Source organism: Sus scrofa, chromosome 10 (genome assembly GCF_054392235.1).
Source record: "Sus scrofa isolate SSC_HxYL_T2T_F1_AM1 chromosome 10, Sscrofa_HxYL_maternal_Yorkshire_Landrace_v2.0, whole genome shotgun sequence".
Lineage (NCBI taxonomy): Eukaryota > Metazoa > Chordata > Mammalia > Artiodactyla > Suidae > Sus > Sus scrofa.
In genome coordinates, this window is record NC_139392.1 from 30,958,163 (window position 1) to 30,973,459 (window position 15,297).

The window sequence follows — 15,297 nt, forward strand, 5'->3', positions numbered from 1 at the left end:
TCCCTCAAGTTGTCTTACATGACTTACGAAATATATACTTGTGCAATAATATTAATTTGTAATTGATTATAATATAAAATAGAATGAGGAGGTGAGGTGAAAATCATCTCAATTGGAAGAAGGAAATTAATGACACAGTCAAACATAAATTCAGATTTTGCATTTTGAGTTTCAGATGACTAGCAAAATTACAATCATATCTTCAGAAACAAAGAATATGATAATCCATAACAGAAAATGGAGACTAAGTAGTTTTTTTTCTTAAAATACATTTAATAATAATGAAAAATATACTTCACATTTTACAAGTAGAGCAATTATAGGTTTTGTTTTTATACAAAAGTTGAAACACTGTAAAGAATATAATCCTGTTTTACATAAGAAAATAAGGGCCAATGAAAGTGGAATAAAAGTAGAGCAGATTAAATCATTCCCATAGATGAAATATGAAGAAATGGAAGCAGAGAAAAATGTGACCACAGTGATGCAATTTGTACTCCAGGGATTTTCTGACCTTCCAAACCTCCAAGGGTTACTCTTTGCAGTGTTCTCCATCACTTATGTCATTATCTTAATTGGAAATAGACTCATAATAGTAATAACTAGGCTTGATGCTACACTCCAGAAACCCATGTATTTTTTCCTGGCAAATTTTTCCTCTTTGGAAATCTGCTGTGTGTCTGTCACTCTCCTTAGGATTCTAGTTAACATTTGCACTCAGGATAGAAGCATTTCTATGCTGGCCTGTGCCTCTCATATGTGCTTCTTCCTTATACTGGGAGCCACTGAATGTTTCTTCTTGGCTGTGATGGCCTATGACTACTATGTGGTCATTAGTAACCCTCTGCACTATTCTCTAGTCATGAACCACAAGATATGCATCCAACTGGCTGTTGGTTCCTGGATCAGTGGAATCCCCATGCAGATAGGACAAACCTGCCAGATTTTCTCTCTGCACTTCTGTCATTCTAACCAAATAAATCACTTTTTCTGTGACATTCCCCCCATTCTGAATCTTGCATGTGGAGACACTTCTGTGCACAACTTGCCAGTCTATGTAGTGGCCCTGTTGTTTGTTTCTGGCCCTTTCATGTTGGTACTTGGCTCTTACAGCAAAATCATTTCCACTATTCTGAGGTTTCCAATAGCCAGAGGTCAGACCAAAGCCTTCTCCACATGTTCTTCTCACCTGCTGTTTGTGTTCTTATTTTTTGTATCTGCTACTATTACCTACTTAAGGCCCAAATCCAGTCACTCTGCAGGAATTGACAAACTGCTCTCTCTTTTCTACACCACTATGACTCCAATGTTTAATCCCATGATATGCAGTCTTAGGAACAAGGATGTGATTGCAGCATTCAGAAAAGTATTACTTAATAAATATTTGATGAATTTATTCATAAATGTTTTAAGATACTTTTTTTAAAAAAAAAAATTGTGTGTCTATTTAGGGCCACATCCACAGCATATGGAAGTTTTCAGACTAGGGGTTGAATTGGAACTGCAAATGTTGTCCTACGATGCAGCCATGGCAATGCCAGATCTGAGCTGCATCTGTGATCTACACCACATGTCAGGGCAACACTTGATCCTTAAGCCACTGAGCAATGCCAAGGATCAAACCTGCATCCTCATGGATACTAGACACATTCTTAACTCTCTGAGTCACAACAAGAAATCCTTAAGATACTTTTAAATACGTATCCAAAATTTACTGTGCTTAAGTATTTATTAAAAAAGTATCTGTACTACTCTATGCCTACATGATAATCCTGTCTTATGAATAAATCAAGATGTGCATCATATTTTCATTAAAAAAACACAATTCAATCTGCTAAGATCTTTGTATTAAATTGTACCTAAACTATTGCCTATATCTTCATACTTGTATTTATTGACATTCTTTGATTCTATAACATGAAAACTGGCCAAAAGCTGTAAAAGTAATGAATGTTTGAGGGAGGGATTGAATGAGTGTATGGGCAGATGAATATTGCTATCACCTACCTCAGGATCCGGAAAAAATATCTAGGGCTTTCAGAGAACTAATAAATATTGGGAGCATGTTTATTTAGCCCACTGTATACTCATGTGGAATTACTCAAATCACAATACCAAAAGAAAAGCTTTCAGGTACTTAGTTCTCTTCCTAAGTGAATGTTATACCAGAATCTTCCACCTTCCACCTGTCTCAACCTATTTACTCTGCACATATCTCTATGCTCCACCTAGCAATTTTGGCCCCATATGAATTTATTTTGAATCTTTTCATCTTTTTCACCACTGCACTACAAACTATGCTATGCCAATTTATAATTTTAAAAAAATCTATTAATTTAAAAATATAGAAATGTTAGAAATTATTTTTAATGACCCAATCCACACAATTGCTTTACATTAATGTGTCTTATTCTCCCATGTCTTTAACCCTTTCCATAGGGTTTAAAATATTTAAATTTTTGAACTGATATTATCAATGAAAATTGATCATTTTCAATTAGAATTATCAATACTCTTCTTCCCCATTTCATTCTAAAGGACTGTGGTCATCTCCAGAACTTGAGAATGATGTTTGACTGGCAGCAAACAAGGAAACAAGGTCTTCAGTGCTGGAGCCTCAAGGAACTAAACACTGACAATAACCTAATTGAACAAGAATAACTGGATCCCCACTAAAGCACACAAGAAGAAATGCAGCCTTGCCAACACTGATTTTTGTCAGTGAGACCCATTTTGGACTTGTGGCCTATAGTGCTGTAAGTTAATAAATGTGTGCTGCTTTAGGTCACTAAATTTGTGGTAATTTATTACAACAGCAAGAGAAACTAATACAGAGATTCACATAAAAAGATGCAGATGATGTTGTAGACATGTTGAGGATAGGCAAGTGTAAATCTTCCATCTCCAAATGGATTGGATTGAGCATTTGCAATACTCAATCCCCCAGCCTTCATTACAGGTGAGTGTGAAGAGATGGCTCAATTCTTTCTAATGAGATGGATGCAGATGTCAGCAAGTGCTCTGTCCTTTGCTTCCCCTAATTTCATTCTTGGAAGGATGCAGATGTTATACCTGGAAAAGCAGGAAAATATAAGAAGCTTAGCCCTCTGATGTTACTTTAAAAGCATAGGACAATTCCTATCATCCCACCAGAAATTTTGCTGTGTGAAGTAAATAAATGTTTTAATATACAAGCTTGAATATGATGCTAAAGGAGAAAGTTCTGTATTAATGTTTTATGATGTTTGGTTGTGGATACTTCATTTTTAGCATCTTTTCAGTTGAGTCAGGAAGTTCTTTTGTGGGAAAAAATTTTTGTCAGCAATGCATGTTTTGATACTTTTATTGAGTGTAGTATGACTGGACACATTAGGTGTCCCAAGAGTGTTTTCTTTGCTGTGTATGTATAAGGACTCTTATGGCTATAGACAGTACAGACACATTTCATTAGGACTTCACAGGAATTTAATATGCTCTGCATAACAATGGGAGAGTAATAAGAAGAAAGGCTGTAAAATGACCTACTGATATTTCAAAAAAAAGTTGCCTGCTCTGTAGTTGTGGTTTTCATAATTATGATATTCTACAGCAAGCTATTGGAGACTAGTCTTTGCACACATATCTTACATTTTAAAAATGTCACATTTGGTCATCAACTTTGTTGCTGCTTCTATATGATATTGACATTATAAAGCATTATTAAATCTTCAGGTTTTGTGTATTTTCATTAGAAGTTGGACATCGCTTGAAATAGTATCTCAGAGTTGGGAAAACTGTCTCAAGAGGTTATGATTAATAATATCTATATCAGTACTGATATCTGCCTATGTTTCAGATTTTCCTTTGAACATTCATACAATCAGGATAATAAATTCCTCTAAAATTTTGTCATTAAGATAAAGTCTGCTAATTATTTATAAATAACCTTTAAAAAAGAATGAGTTGTTCTTCCATCTTGATGTGTTTTAATTTGTTGTTATTGAAACACAGCACTATGTTACAGCATTGTGCAAATATTGTAACATTTGCAACATAACAAACAACATGTTATTTTTTCTAAAATCATTGAATTTTGTTTATATGTCCCTCTCTATAATTTGTATTAACCAAAAGCATGAGAGTGTCTGTGATGAACAGATGATTCTGGGCAGCAAACAAGACCTCCTATCGTATCTAACTCTGACTATTTCAAAACATGCAGGCTGACCTTGGAAATGGAATTGTCAAGGGAGTTTGGTTGGTAAATGAGGATGAAGTACACCCTTTAGACTGGATCAGGGTAATGGCCATGCGTAACATCCTAGTGATGCTTTGGTTAATTGATAGCATTTTAAAAAGTATTTTTAACTTACATATGGTAAATTATATATTTACTTGTAAATTAAAATGTACTATTTAGTTTTAAGTTCTGTGAGAACTTTAACAAATCCATACAGCTGTGTAATGAAAAGCAGAGTCAAGACACAGACAGTTCTACTGTTATCAAGTCCAAACTCATTCTGCTCACCACACAGCAAGCCAGTAAATTGGGAGATGGGGTGTTGGGACAAGAAATAGTGACTGTATTTGGAAGGAAAGCAGACTGAGAAGATGATGCATGAGTGTCTTAGGAAGCCATTTTACCCAAGTCAGAATTCAGGCTTCTTTTATACTAAAGGGATGAAGGGGGGTTCTTGTTGCAAACTTCTTGGTGTCTCAATCCTTTTTTCTGGCAGCTGTCCACTTAGATCATGTCATGATGTTCCTATAAACCACCACCGAGACAAATGTTATTCTCTGTTGTGCAACTTTTTATCTCTATACAATTGGAAAACTGTAAAACCCTTAAAATTCAGAGGCTTGACAAACAGTAACCTTGTATATGTCAGCCTGTAGGAAACATATTTTTTAATTTAATTTATTTTTTTAATTTTATGTTGGCTGTATAATGCCATATTAGTGTATAGCAAAATAATTCAGTTATATGTATGCATATATTAATTATTTTTCAGATTTTGTTCCTATACATTATTATAGAATATTGCATAGATTTCCCTGTGCTATATAGTAGGTCCTTGTTAATGATCTATTTCATATATGGTAGTGTGTATATGTTAATCCCAAACTCCTATTTTATGCCTCCCCACTTTTTCCCTTTAGTAACCATAATTATTTTTTGAAGTCTGTGCTATAATTCTGTTTCAGCTATATAAATAAGCTCATTTGTATCATTTTTGTAGATTTCACTTGTAAATGATATCATATGATATTTGTCTTTTTCTGCAACATTCTTAATGTGAAGCAAAAGAAATAAAAAGCAAGGGTTAGATTACAAGATCTAATATGGAGTCAAATATGTTCTCTATTAAAGTTCTGAATTGTTAATCCCCATTCCACAATCTTGTGGGGGGGAAAGGGGTGATGCCCATTCTTGCTACTTCATGTTGAATCAGGGTGATGAGGGGGTGATTTTGGCATGGAATTAACCAGCCCTGAGCAAGGAGCATTGATTAAATTCTTTATTCAGTAGTGCAATCTTCTTTCCTTCTTTTTCTACAACAGCTTAAACCTGAGGAAACTCCTTAGTACTTTGTTGAACTTGGGGTTTTGGTTTCAGTTCCCAATACATATCCATTAATTTTACCATTGACTATGCCATTATCACATTCTTTTGCTATTTATTTGGATAAGATTAAACAAGCTGACCCTTTTCCAGCTAAAATGAAATTACAATCTCAATACTTACTTATTTAAAGAGTGACCTTCCATGCTGTACAGTAGAAAAAAAATTGTATTGGGGAATAACAATAAAAAAAAGTGACCTTAAGTCATCTAAAAGTTCACAAACCCTTCCCTTAACATTATTCTCAGGAGTTGGGCTATTTTTTGATGACAATGGTGCTGCTTTAATCTGAGTATGATGAGTCTGTGTATTTACCCTAGCTAACTTGACAGATGAGTGCGTAGTAATAATACCATCTGTGGTCCTGTCCACTTTGCTGTCAGCTGGTGTTCAAGCCCTTGTTCTCTCCAGATTTTAAGGAGGACTCAGTCTCTAGGTCAGATGGGATGTAAAGCTACTTCAGTTGCATAGGAAGACATGTTGGAGGCAAACTCATGAACAGATGTTATTAGACTGCCCAGAGTTTTAACATAATTGGCAACAGCTCAGTATTTCAGAGCATTTATAACGTTCCTTCCTGGGCAGACACCTACAATGACCTGCCATATAATATTTCAAAGGGGATTAATTTCAGTTTCTTCAGGGAGCCACTTTTATCCATAGCAGCACAACTGGCCAGACTTTAGCCCAAGTTAAGTTAATCACTTGACCTATTTTAGTAATGTTTCATTTTATTATATGAATCATTTTCTCCACTTTTCCTGTTGATTGTCATCTCCAGGATGAAGACTAATTTTCAAATTAATCCAAATAATTTTAAATATTGTTAGGTTATACTCAAGACAAAAGCAGGCCCACATTGAAAGATGTTAGCTAGTCCAAATCTGGGTATAATTTCTTCAAGGAAGGCTTTAATCACATTAAAGGCTTTTTCTGTGTGGGTAGGATATGATTCCATTTATCCTGAAAAAGCATTCACAAACACTAGCAGGTATCTGATATTTTCTGTATCTTGGGGCACTTGAGTAAAGCCCATTTGTCAGTACTCAGTGAGGCAGGTTCATCTGTTGGGTCCTCATCTGGGGGGAGGTGAGATAGTTTTGGCACAAATCATGCAGTTCAGGATGACTCATTGGATGGTCATTTGTAGCTTAGGAACATTATATGTTTTTGAATCCATTGTAAGGGGGCATCTCTCCTGTGATCGGCACTATTGTGAAGGTTATGCACACAGTGTCCAAGAGCACTTCAGGGATCAACACAATTCCTTGTGTACTGCATTTCCAGTGAGGTGTGATCCAAGAGACACTCCAATCTCTCTCTATTCTTTTCTAAATACACAGGCTGGTATGTGGACAAGTCAATCTGGGGTAGAAGTGATCTTGCTTCAGGATGTTGTTTTAGGTTAGGCATCCTAGTATCCCTTTCTGATGGAATTCATATTGTCCATGTGTTTTTGGCTGGGAGGTGGTTTACCCTTGGGTGCTGTCATTCCACACACCTAGCCTTAATTTTTAGAGACCTGGGGGTGGGAGGGAGAACTCTGTCCTTTTCTGGGATTTCCATGTGCACCTTCTATAAACTTAATGTGAGGCCTGTGGGACACTTATTTCAAGATTTCTGGCAAAAAAAAAAAAAAACTTACTTGAGCATTTAATTCAGAGAAAATCTCAACACAAAATAGGGTTTGGACATTCTGGCATATAATAAAAACTATTTCACAATAGCCAAGGCATGCAAACAATGAAATGTCCATCAACAGATGAAGGGATTAAGAAGATGTGGTGCACATATACAATGCAATACTACTCAGCCATAATAAATGATAAGATAATGCCATTTGTAGCAACATGGATGCAACTAGAGATTCTCATACTTACTTTGTGCCGTAAGTCAGAAAGATAAGGACAGGTACCATGTTATATCATTTATAGGTGGTATATAAAATATGGCACAAATGAACCTACCTACAAAACAGAAACAAACTCACAGAGGAGAGACTTGTGGTTGTCAAGGGGAAGGGGGGAAATAGTAGGATGGGTGGGAAGTTTGGAGTTAGTAGATGCAATCTATTACATTTAGGATGGAAAAGTGATGAGGTCCTACTGGATGGCACAGGGAACTATATCCAGTCTCTTGGGATAGACCTTTATGGAAGATAAAAGAAAGAGAATGCATATATTTGTATGACTGGATCACTTTATTCCACAGCAGAAATTGGCACAATATTGTAAATCAACAATACTTTAATGAAAAATACTTAAAAATAGTACAATATATCTCTATAGATATAACTTGTGGATCAAGAAATAGGGGAAAAACAAAAAAAAAGAAACTGTGTTTCAGAGTGAGTTCCCCTAGTTGTCATTCTAGAGGTTTTAAGAATGAACATTTTGTACCAGTCCAGAAACGTCCATGACTGGCATGTATTGAAGTGTTTTCTGTGCCACCTTGGTGTTTACCATGAAAAATGTTTCACTCTATCAGAAAATAAATCAAATCTTCTCAATATCAAAGTTACCTGGGGCACCTGAAGGGAAATTGGAATTTCTTGCCTCAAGTCCAAGGAGGCCCCTAGGCCTCATCATTACTCATCAGAGTCATCCCCTCTCTCTAACATAGGAGAGCACCCATTTTCTTTTACTGTTTTGCTTCTTATCTTTTAACCTAGAGCAGTTATTTTCTTCAATAACCTTCCTCCTTACAATAAGCATGTTGTTTCCTCACCAGTGGTGGCTTACCTCTTTTTGGGTTACTTACCTTCTGAGAATCCAGGGCTGTTGCCAGAAAAGTAGAATTCCTTTTCGCATCTTCTATCTTCTGTCAAAGTTTCCTGATGTTGAACACTTTAAAAGCAACATCTACCAAGTGAGAAGGTTTCATGCCAAATGTACCATCTCACTTTTGTAATTTTCTTCTTATATCCGGGATACTTTTCCCAATGAGTTCATACTTAGTACTCTAATGTAGAGCCCTCAGAGTCTGCATCCGTGTAACAGCTATTAGCTTGATAAATTCTTTTTAAAAACTCTGATGGACCCTTATTGGATTTTTGGTGTAACTCCCAAATTGTGTTTAAGTTCTTTTGCCTAGGTACCCTCTTTCAAAGACCCACTAAGATATATTTCCCATAATACCCTAGGAGTGGAATATCATCAGTATTAGGATTCCAGTTAGACTTAAGAGGAGGAATTTATTTTAGCCTGTCATATTCCATAAATAAGGGTTTATCCTCTTACAAGGAATTTGCTAGTACATTTTTGCCTTGATTTGACAGTTTCTCTAGGACTTATTTATGGTTAAATTATCCTTAGCCTTTGCTAGTTTGATGCTTGTTCTAGAACATGAGTTCAATTTTAAATCAATTGTATTTAACTGGTCTGCTATAAAGTTACTCCAGGCCTACTGGGTTATTGATATCAAGTGTGAGAAATATAGAATCAGGGCTTTTGGTTTGGTGATGGTCTATTGGAACATGAGAGTCAGATCTTCATGTGCAAGAGAGAAGACTAATGACAACTTACTGAAGTATCAAAAGTGTTTCTTTAAAGAAAATTTAAAAATCTAGAGAACATATATTCATAATGAGAAAAGAACGCTGTCTAGCATAATTAGATATCCTGATTACACTAAAGATCCTTAGGAACACTGAAAAAATAGAAAATTCTTCAAGATTAATTGAGATTTCCCTACCAACTGGATGGTTATATATTTCTATGGTGCCATCTAGCTTCTGAAAGATATAAAAAAGTCTAGGTTTTAGGCCAAATGGGAAGTATTTAAACAATTTTTTATATAATTTTATTGTGATTGATTTACAATGTTCTGTCCATGTCTGTTGTACAGAAAAAGAGACCCAGTCATACATATATACATACATTCTTTTTGTCACATTATTCTGTTATGTTCCATCACAAGTGCTTAGATATATAGTTTCCTATGCTATACAGCAGGATCTCATTGTCCATTCACTCCAAATGCAATGTTTTCAGCTACTAACCCCAGACTCCCAAGCCATCTCACTCCCTGCCCCACTGGAAAACCCAAATCTTTTCTACATGTTCATGATCTTTTGTGTTTTGTAAATCGGTAATTCATGCCAGATTTTAGACTCCACACATAAGTGATAACATGTGGTGTCTGTCTTTCTCTTTCTGACTTACTTCACTCAATATGAGAGTTTCTAGTTCCATCAAATGTTCCTGCAAATGGCATTATTTTGTCCTTTTTATGGCTGAGTAGCATTACATTGTATATATGTACCACATCTTCCTAATCCATTCATCCATCGATGGGCATTTAGGTTGTTTCCATGTCTTGCATATTGTGAATAGTGCTTTGTAGAACATATGAAATTTTTGTCAGGATATATGACCAGGAGTAGGATTGCTGGTTTCTGTGGAAGCACTTTTAAGTTCATTCATTTTTCAAGCAATGCCAATGTGAAAGAGCATTTGTTGGGAGCCTGTCTTCTTAAGGCTGGTTCATGGTGATCATTATAAGTATTTGGGTAACAGCAGCATGTATTTTTCTAATGATCTCCTATATCACATTTGTTATAAGTTCCAAACAAAAGACCCTTAATATTAACACTCTTGGCCTTGTCAAATTCATTATTTTTAACTAATTTTTTAAAAAATATTTTTTAAATAAAAATAATTTTTTAAAAAATATTAAAATAACTTTTAAAAATGTTAAAAATAAGGAGTTTGGCAGAAAGTGACAAGGTCAAGAGTGTTAATATTAGGGGTCTTTTGTTTGGAACTTACAACTAATGTGATATAGAAGGTCATAAACACCTTCTGCAGCTCCATACCGAAAAAACAAAAAACACTATCAAAATATGGGCAGAAGATCTAAACATACAGTTCTTCAAAGAAGACATACAAATGGCCAAAAAACACACAAAAAGATGTTCAATATATCTCATTATTAGAGAAATGCAAATCAAAACCAGTATGAGGTACCACCTTACACCAGCCAGAATGGCCACCATCCAAAAGTCTACAAACACTGAGTGCTGGAGAGGGTGTGGAGAAAAAGGAGCCCCAGTACACTGTTGGTGGGATTGCAAATTGGTGCAACCACTGTGGAAAACAGTATGGAGATTCCTCAGAAAACTAAATGTAGAACTACCATTTGATCCAGCAATCCCACTCCTGGGCAACTATCCAGAAAAAAACATGACTCTCAAAGACACATGTACTCCAATGTTCATTGCAACACTATTTGCAATAGACAAGACATGGAAACAACCTAAATGTCCATCAACAGAGGAGGAGTGGATCAAGAAGATGTGGTACATAAACACAATGGAATATTACTCAGCCATTAAAATGAACAAAATACCAGCATTTTTAGCAACACGGATGGACCTAGAAATTATCATGCTAAGTGAAGTCAGCCATACAATGAGACCCCAACATCAAATGCTTTCACTGACATGTGGAAATATGAAAAAAAGACAGACTGAACTTCTTTGCAGAACAGATGCTGACTCACAGACATTGAAAAACTTATGGTCTCTGGAGGAGACAGTTTGGGAGGTGGGGGGATGTGTTTGGGTTATGGGATGGAAATCCTGTGAAATTGGATTGTTATTATCATTATACAGCTACAGACGTGATAAGTTCATTTGAGTAATAAAAAAACAAAAAGAAAACTTGAATGTTAAAAAAATACAGTTGATTTACAATGTTCTGCCAATTTCTACTGTACATAAGACTGACACAATCATACATATATTAACATTCTTTTTTATCATATTGTTTGCCATCATGTTCTATCCCAAGAGATTGGATATAGTCCTGTATAATTGGACCTCTTTGCTAATCCATTCTAAATGTAATAGACAATTCCTATTTTTAAATATTCAATGTGTTATTAAACATATTCAACAAGTTGCTATTCTAGATGTATTTTTCAACTCAATTTGAGTTGGCCACCATGGTGAGCCCCTGAGAATATGGGCTTTCCCAGAGTTTTTGTAAGTTACCTGACAGTTACCTAGCACTGCACTGTCAAATATGGAGATGGAAGGAACCTCAAACAAAAGGTAGAATTTGTATTCAATACATTTTCTAAAGTCAAAGCTTCAACATGCAACAGACTAATAACACTAAAAATATTGGAAAATCAAAGTGAACCACTCCCCCCCTTTTCCAGTGCTTAGAATACAAAGATCCATGTATGGGGTCCAGAGAATAAAATAGAAATATATAATACTCAATTTTATTCTTTCTAATGATTCCAATTCTTTGCTGAATGTCCCCACACTCTCATTCTCAATTTTTAAAAGTTATTATTAGAGTTATTTTTAGGTCCTTACTTCCCAACTCTAATTTGTGTTTCTACATACTTTTGCTTTTAGTATTTAACTGGTTGTATATTCTTTCCTGCTCTCATGTTTAGTACTCTGTCCATTGGTTAACTGCCTGCAAAGAAAGATGTTCCAGATGACTTCTCTAAAGGGAAGTTTCATCATTTCTCTGATGAAAGCAAGACTAATAAACTTCTTCCAATTAGTAATTGACCCTTATGATTTTGGAAAGATGCCTTGTCCTCCAATTCACCCCTGTTACGAGGGCAGATAGATCCCGAGCTTTCCATTAAGAAATAGAACTGTCTGTCCTGCAAGAAGTGGGTGAAAAATCATCCTCTCTTGTGTTTCAGAGATTTCTAGCTTATATATTTAATCTCCCACCTCAAGCAACTTAAAAGTTGGCAAATGTTCTGAAAGGAAAAGTACTGTGTTTTTGAGTCCATATGTATCTCCAGCTTATACTAAGACTGTGTAATAACCAGAAGTTCTGCCAAATTCTGAGCCCGGCAGAAGTCCTCGTCTAGGAGCCATACCTGCATTCTTAGATGGTAGATGTGCCTAAATTCTCAGAGAAATGTGGTTTATGATTGTTACTGTCAATAATATTTCCCTGAAGAGTATTACAGTTTTCTATTTTATTCATAGGACCCCAATATACGCTAAGCACTGGAAAAGGGGAGAGTCGTTAACTTTGTTTTTCCAATATGTTTAGTGTTATTAGTCTGTTGCATGTTGAAGCTTTGACTTTAGAAAATGTATTGAATACAAATTCTACCTTTTGTTTGAAGTTCCTTCCATCTCCATATTTGACAGTGCAGTACTATGTAACTGTCAGGTAACTTACAAAAACTCTGGGAAAACCCATATTCTTAGTGGCTCACTATGGTATCTAACCCTGAGTTACAATCTCTGCTGATTCCAGTTAAACCTATCTTTACTGGAGCTATATCTGGCAGTCTGTTTGTTTCAGGTCAATGCTTGCTTTATACCAGGTAATGTGGTATTAAAAAGTTAAATTTCAACTGTACCTGTATGCCTAACAATGGTGATTTTCTAGAACATGTGAATAATGAGTACAATAAGCTTACAAGACAGAGGTATAAGAAAGACCCTTTCCTCCTACCTTGCTTTCTATTTCTTCTGAATACTATGTCAGGGCCTTTTTTTTCCATTTTAAAGCTGCATCTACTGCATATGGAAGTTCCTGTGTTAGGGGCTGAATCAGAGCTACAGCTACAAGCATATGCTACAGCCATGGGTACACCAGATCCGAGCCACATCTATGACCTACTCCACAGCTTGCAGCAATGCTGTATCCTTAACCCACTGAACCACAATGAAAATTCCTATCAGGAACATTTAGAATCACAATAAAGAGTGGTGAAAGTCCTAGATTTCATACAGATATTCCAAGTGTTTTTCTACAGAAGCATGTATGTATGTATGTATTTCTTTATTTTTAGGGCTGCAACTGTGGCATTTGGAATTTCCCAGGCTAGGGGCCCAATCAGAGCTGCAGCTGCTGGCCTATGCCACAGCCACAGCAGCCTGGGAACCTGGGATCCAAGCAATATTGGTGACCTATACCATAGCTCACAGTAATGCCAGATCCTTGACCCACTGAGTGAGGGTCATCCTCACGGATGACCTCATGGATACTTGTCAGGTTCATTTCTCCTGCACTTCAATGGGAATTCCCCTCTAGGCTGTTTTTAACTGGCAATAATGACGACATGAAGCCATCTAAGTCGTATGAGTTTCAAAAGACTAAATATTTTATTTTATTTTATATTTTTTTGCAGTATCATTTTCTTATTATTAAAACACCTAACAAATCCCAAACATTACTATAACAAAATTCTAGATAATAATATTTTCTTTCAATTAGAAGTTAAGTGAAAGAGTTATTTTAAATAATAGATTTGATCCTGTAATAGATACTGAGCATCTTCTAGTGCTCAGTTACTAATGCTCATATAAAACAAGTGTAACCAAAGTTTAAAAAAGAACAATGCAAAACTTATGAAGACAAGAATTTAATTCATCAAATGACCATGAGCGATCCATGAGATTTTTTTTCCTGAAGGATATAGCTCATTCCCATTAATAAGATTTTCTGATTTGCATAAGAAGTTCAAATCAGACTATATCTTTCAAATAAAACCCAACACAGAGATAGGAGCAGTGGCCCTTACGTGGACTTATTGTGTGCTACTGTTTATAAAATACTTGAATAGTCCTTAATTGCATAACATTTCCAACTTGGACAGGAGGACCATGCAGGGTGTGCTTTCAGGCAACAAACAATAGATGGTTTCACTGCCTGGAGCTCTGAGTTGCATTCCAGGACATGAGGGAAACAGACCACCAAAGTAAATACCAAACTACAGTGGCAATCAATACAGGTCAGTGATTATGAAAAAATAGCACATGATTCCATTTAGTTTAACCAAGCAGTTCTATAACTATCAAAAGAAAATGTTCAACATGCAGTCTTGACTTTTATGCTTCCACTAGCATTTGAATGACTGAAGAGAACCATTGCTTCTATGCTGTATTGCTTAATCAAAAACACTTCCAGAACATTTTAAAAGTTCCTTTGCATTAAAACATAAAAATGCTATAAAGCCAGCAGTCAATCACCCTGGTGGCTATTTAAGTAACTTGAGTACTCACAATAAACTAAAAATTCTCATAAAACCCAGGTAAATTATACATGTCATACCTGTACATCATAGGTCTATATATTAAATATTTGCAAAATGAAAACATGCATACACAAAATATGTCATTTTACAGACATGATTTGAATTAAAATTTACTTTGACAACGTACAAACTTCTTTCAAGTACCTTAAATTAGTAATTCTGTAATTCTCCATAATTCTGAAATTTAGAGGTTTTCTTCTTAAATTTCTAGGGTGTAAATCTTGAAAGACCTGGGCAAGAAATATTCTAAATTTAGTTTTTGGATTTGTGTTCAAGTAAGAGAATCTGCCTAGAAATAGGTTATGTATTCATAATTGAAAAATTCCAAGACTATAATAAAGAATTAGCCACATTTAAGAACTATAGAGCTGAAGTTGGCATTTTAAATAAATGCCAAATGGTTTCTCAGCATTTTGCCCATAATTCAAAATACAGCTTAGTAACCCGAGAAATGTAGTTTAAAACCATGATAATTCATCTTTTAAAGCATTTCATGGGGAAAAAAATGTCCATATTGGCTCTTAGGATTATATTTGAAGTTATGGTTGAAAAACGAAATCTAATTCTACTGGGGGGGGGAGAAATATAATCTGTAAACTTAAATGTGTGAAGTACAAGCATAAATGGAGATGTATTTGTCCTCCACTAGAAATTGCCCAAAGCCC

The 15,297-nt window shown here is 35.4% G+C and overlaps 1 protein-coding gene across 1 annotated transcript; it reads left to right on the top strand.

Moving 5' to 3' along the window:
• Window positions 1–430: 430 nt before the first annotated feature.
• LOC146398916 (olfactory receptor 10AG1-like) lies at window positions 431–1,426 on the top strand. The gene has a single exon (XM_084979558.1). The coding sequence runs from the start codon at window positions 440–442 to the stop codon at window positions 1,424–1,426; it is 987 nt and encodes a 328-aa protein (XP_084835684.1). The 5' UTR covers window positions 431–439.
• The last annotated feature ends 13,871 nt before the right edge of the window (window positions 1,427–15,297 follow it).